Source organism: Euprymna scolopes, chromosome 9 (genome assembly GCF_053919585.1).
Source record: "Euprymna scolopes isolate OS-2025 chromosome 9, ASM5391958v1, whole genome shotgun sequence".
Taxonomy (NCBI): domain Eukaryota; kingdom Metazoa; phylum Mollusca; class Cephalopoda; order Sepiida; family Sepiolidae; genus Euprymna; species Euprymna scolopes.
The window spans coordinates 151,226,953-151,232,607 of record NC_136490.1 but is presented as its reverse complement, the minus strand read 5'-3'; the positions used below and the strand labels follow the sequence as shown (position 1 = coordinate 151,232,607).

General features: G+C 36.7%; 1 protein-coding gene across 1 annotated transcript; it reads right to left on the bottom strand.

Annotated features, from left to right (window-relative positions):
• Positions 1–320: 320 nt before the first annotated feature.
• LOC145284918 (cGMP-specific 3',5'-cyclic phosphodiesterase-like) lies at positions 321–3,327 on the bottom strand. The gene has a single exon (XM_080134013.1). The coding sequence runs from the start codon at positions 2,993–2,995 to the stop codon at positions 602–604; it is 2,394 nt and encodes a 797-aa protein (XP_079990139.1). The 5' UTR covers positions 2,996–3,327; the 3' UTR covers positions 321–601.
• Between the last annotated feature and the right edge of the window lie 2,328 nt (positions 3,328–5,655).

Sequence of the window (5,655 nt, the reverse complement as noted above, 5' to 3'; positions counted from 1 at the left end):
CAGTGAAAGGCATAATTTGAATCATAAAAACAAAGAAATATTGCCGGTTCATATTTGAATATTATATTCATGCACATATTTGACACTATGTCAGTTGCCAGAAGTTCACTGGAAATATTAGTCTACTTAATTAAAAAATAATTCTGTAAGTTATTTATTAAGAGAAAGAGAAATCAAAGTACTTTTGATTGGGAAGTGGAGAGAAATATTGTTTGCAGATTTATCACAATTTGTGGTTGCAGTTTTGCTTAGAAAACTTTGAGGGGTTATATCTATCGCGTGCAGTGTATAGCATAGATTAAATCGTAAGAACAAAAAAATATTGTGCAGCCGTTTTTATTTATGAACTTTTAAAAGGCCAAGTGTGTATTGCGTACACCTGTAGTTTGATAGATGCAGAAATTTTTGTTGCAACGAAACTTGGAGACGTGTGAGCTGTAAAACGTGAGAGATCATTGCTGATGGTCTAACTGATAAAAACAAATGAAAGGTCGGAAATAAAAACACACTGGATTTTTAAAAGTTTTTTTTTTTTCTATTTCATATTATATCCTTTTTGCATGTCTTCTTGTATCTTTCGTTCCGTTAGCCATCGACAGTTTTATGTAAACTTTCCGTCTATATCTTCGTTGAAATCCATAAGACCTGCACGAGACTTCATCACCTCATTTTCAACATTGAACTCGTCAACATGCTCAGCCATATACTCCCAGATTTGTCGATTTTTTGAACAAGCCTTGTATAATTGCGTGAATATGTCATCGAAGTGCGCCATCGTTTCAAACACCTTTAAGCAAATAACATCAATAAAATCTACCATCATCCTAGGAATTTTATCAACTTCACTTTTATTTAACCATGCAGGGCCAGATTCTTGAGGTTGTAATAGATCTAACACATCAGTCAGAACAAGCGTTTTATGATGACCCCATTCTTTAGAAAATGCAAACAAATCACAACTGACCATTAGCAAAACAATTAACATTTCTTTGTCTTGTGGATCATGAAAAGGTGTCTCTTTCTTTTTCAGTTCTTCAAAATTATCGACATTAACAAGATAAGCATAAACATCCGTTGATAAGATTGCAACTTTTATTAATTCCATTGCTTCTTTGTATTCTTTAACTGAGACATTTTTGAAAATGTTAGTTGGGTCAGCGTTCAGAATCGTTACACAACGACCCAAAATCAGATTTTCATCGGAAGAGGTGCTATAGACGGTTGCTAGTAGCGAAGTGGATTTCAGTTTTTTAGCACTAGCGAATCCCTGATAATCCAGATCATGGCAGAGAGTGGCAACCAGCAGACAAATGCACTCAAAAGGAGAAAAGAAGTTCTTCAAAGAACCATTGCTTAAAGCACAGAACATTGTCTGAGACACATTGAGCGCGTGGCGCCAATTGTGATATAGCAAAGGTTTGTAGTTTTTCTTCACTGTCAATATCCAATGAAACAGATTCTCCAGATTAATTCCTAAGATGTCCAGTGCATTCAGTTTCATGAACATTTGGGCAACCACTTGAACAGTAGACACATCATTTATCATGACATCGTTAAATTCAATGCCATATATATTACACTTGTCTAGAGAAGGCATTTGTAAATTTAAAAAATGATTAACTTCCTCTTTTTCTGAAGTCAAATGGTACGAAAGAACTTCCATTGTAACTTCTTTATTGAGCAACGACCTTACCGTTGCCTCATACAATTGGCAATTATGGATACCAAGGCTACTGAATATAGCAAACGTTTCCACAGAGTTTGTGTCGGATTCATTCCGAATTGACTTAGTATTGCCTGCAAACATAATGCAACCAATACACTCGTCCTCTAGATTACGTACAAGTGTACATAAAGTCCAGTTCGCATTTTCTTCATATATTTTCATCTTATCTACAGTAGTATCGTCAGGTTGGGTTTTATTCACAGGAACGCAGTCAGGTTCACTTGCAAGATTGATTAAATTAATATTTTCGTTTCTATCCAAACTTTTTTTAGCAACACAACTGTATATATCTGCAGGTTCGCCTTTTCTAATTGTCATTTCCGTCTTGTTTTTGTCCAACCGATATATCTTAGAAAATAACTCCTTATTTGTATCCAACAGGTAAATTTTTACGAATTTACAATTAATTAACTGCACACCGTAATCTAATATCACTTTTACGAGTTTGTCAATGTTACCTTGTCCTATAGATATTTGCCACGCTAGGTTCAGTAGAATTTGATTCCTTTCTATCTCTTTAAGAGACATCTGGAATATACGAACGTTGTTAATCCCAATTCCGCAGAAGCTTATATAGTCAGTGAAAAGAGTCTCGTCTTCTTTTGAGAAGCTTTCTGCAGAGAGTTTGTTCATGATTTCAGCCACCCCAACAACATCGCGATCCTTGTTGAATATCGGTATAGAAAGTATACAGTGTATTTCATATCCAGGAAAGCCATCAACATCTTGATCGAAACGCGGATCAACTGCAGCGTCTTTGATATTGATCGCCATTTTTGTCTCAGCAACGGTTCCTGCAATTCCTTTGCCGAAAGGAATGCGACTTTCCTTAGATTCGTCGTACATTGTATCACTGAGACGAGACGTAGCCGTAACATGAAACAATTTTGACACTAGATACTTTTCATCAAGTTCCTCCACGAGAAAGAGTCTACCGTGCTCGCTTTCGGTGAGGTTAATAACGTTTTGCAAAATCTTATGACTCAATGCGTTCACGTTTAGTTCACCAGCAATGTCTTTTACGAATTCGCTAAAGCGTTGATTTTCACTCAAGGTGTCGTCGAAAACTCTCTTCTTATATATACTCTGCCGAGAGACTATTTTTGAAATACATTTCGTCATCATCAGCGCAGGTGGTGCAGTTGGGGCAATCATCGATGGTTGATCTTCTATGTGGGTGTCAAATTTGGCAAGGTATGTACCCAGGAAATCTTCGTTCTGATCTAGGAACTGTTCAACTTGTTGGAAGTCTAGTGTATTTGTCGTCATATTGTCTTTGTTTTATGCCAATCAAAACCAAAATCTATGATAATGTACCCGGTAATAAACCGTGGTTCACAATTACAAGACAACGTAAAAATCTACAACTTTATTTCTAATCCTTTGTTTGCGATTGGTCAGAATTCTAGAGAGGAAAAAATCTTGTTCCCGCCTTGGATGACGATTCTTATATGTAGATATTCATGTTCTTTTTATGTTATGCATCTGTGTATTAAAGTATCCATGTACTGCTAAAAGTGTACGCAAACAAAGAATTAGAAATAAAGTTGTAAATATGGTGAAATGATCTGAAGTGGTGAGAGGAATTCTTATAGATAGATTTACTTAAAAATAGATGACGTCACAAAAGACGAATGGCATAAGGAGCACGAGAAGAGAAGCAGCGAGAGGAATGAAATTACTTAATTAAAAGAGAGGGAGGTAAGAGGATATAGATAAAAGGAAGGGAGATGAAGAAAGAGAGAAAGTGAGGAATATATATATATATATATATATATATATATATATATATATATATATATATATATATATATATAACCGAACTTGTCATGAGAGGACGGTTTTTATGACCCCCCCCCTGTAGAAAAGTGATGATTTTAGGGTGAAAGAATTAACGTTTTTGGCCAATTTTTCGATATTTGTCGGGCAAAGGTTGGAACTTTACAATGATACCAATATGGCGAAAATCCGTGACCAATGTCGAAAGTTTTTGCGAGACATACAAACACACATACATGCATACAAACATACATACACACATTTTCGCTTTTATATATATACTCGCAAAAGTACCCGTCGTTGACTGGGTTCAAAAACAGCCTACAGAAAATGGACTCTGATTTATGAAAGTACTAGCCGGGGGTATCCGGTGATGCCCGGGTGTCTTGAGGTAAATTAAAACTCCGGGGAGGGGGTTAAAATAATTAAAAAAAATGTTTTGGTAGGTGAATATGAGGATCGAACCCGAACCCTTGAGGCAAAGTTGGAAATTAAAGTGTGAAAAAAAACCGTGCGACGTTAACCATTGGACCACCGCGACACACAACGGAGACAGGTTTGAATTTATTTATTTTTCTATTAAAAAAACAGGTGACCGCAATAAAAGTTAACTCTGCTGCTTCCATTTGACCTAATTAAGAAGGTCAAATAGAAGTCACGCAGCGTTTGGGTCTGTTTACCCAACTTTGACTGTTTTCCCCCAACAGATGTTGGGAGGGGGGAAACCAGCTACAAATTGTCCAGATTGAATAGCAACTGTCTGATATACAACATTGATCAAAGCTGATTGCTTCTGGACGTTTCCCGGCGCGATGCCAAGAAGGCTGTTAACTTTGAATTAGTTTCGCTTTTTATACGAAAAAGCCAAATCAACACGTGAGAAGCCAAAATAGCAATAATTTTGTAAAAGTCGTCGCAAATAAATCTATATGCTACACGCGTTGCCAAATCGTAGATATTATTATATAGGGGTATATAAACAGTTCTAAGCAGTAGTAACCCCCGGGAGCGCGTACGAAAGAAGCCTTTGCGAGACATACACGAAATGGTCACGCACATTTTGCCTTTTATATATATAGGGGGTACCCGGCGTTGCCCGAGTGTTTGGGGGTGTGTGTGGTCGGGCACAGGAAAACGAACGTTAAAACTTAAGCGGGAGTTACCCAGGCAGTTGGGGGGGTAATCAAAACATCGAAAAAAAAAACAAAAAAACTAACGTAAGGCAAACGAACGATGTTAAATGTAAAAATCGAAAAAACAAAAACAAAAAAGAAAACAGAAAAACGAACATTAAAACTAAAAACAAAAAAAAACACGTGGAAAATGGCTTAAATAAGCCTGTTTCGATTTTAAAATTTAAAAAATCGGTGGGTACCCGGGTGTTTTGGGGTGTGTGTGGTCGGTCGGCGGTGGGGGTGTTAATGAAAACCTAAAGATAAGCGAAATAAAAAAACAAAACAAAAAACGAACGTTACGTGAGAAATGGCTTAAATAACACTGCTTCAATATTGAAATTTAAAAAATCGAAAAAAAAATTTCATACCACGATTCGAACCCAAAACATTTAGATAATGAACCAACGCTCTAACAAAGTGAGCTAACACAACGTACATGAAATTGTGTCAGTTCTTCAAATATTTCAACTAAATCAGGTTATGATGTCGTTTGACGCATGCGTAGAACTGATCTCATCATCAGAGGACGGATTTTGTTGACCTCCCCCCCTGTAGAAAAGTGTTGCTTTCAGGGTGAAAAAATTAACGTTTTTGGCCAATTTTTCGATATTTTTCGGGCGAAGGATGGTGCTTTCATATGAGACCAAATTTGTGAATTTTTGTTCTGTCTGTCGAAAGTTTTTAGCAGACACACAAAAATACACACACATACATACATTTTCGCTTTTATATATATACTAGCGGGTGTACCCGGCGTTGCCCAGATGTGTAGAGGTGATGTAGTAAGAAACCCCAAGGGTGAACAGAGGTGTTAAAAAAAGTGGTAGTAAGCAAGCAAGCTCAAACCCGCAATGTGAAGGAGGAAAAGAAGGTGAAAAAAAACTAACATCTTAGCTGATGCATCCATTGCAAAACCGGAAGTCACGAGTGTTTGAATTAAGAGTAGTCAATCCAATGATGACTTTGCAAAAATGT

Coding starts and splice junctions, on each gene's coding strand:
- LOC145284918 (XM_080134013.1), bottom strand. CDS start 2,995: ATGACGACAAATACACTAGACTTCCAACAAGTTGAACAGTTCCTAGAT.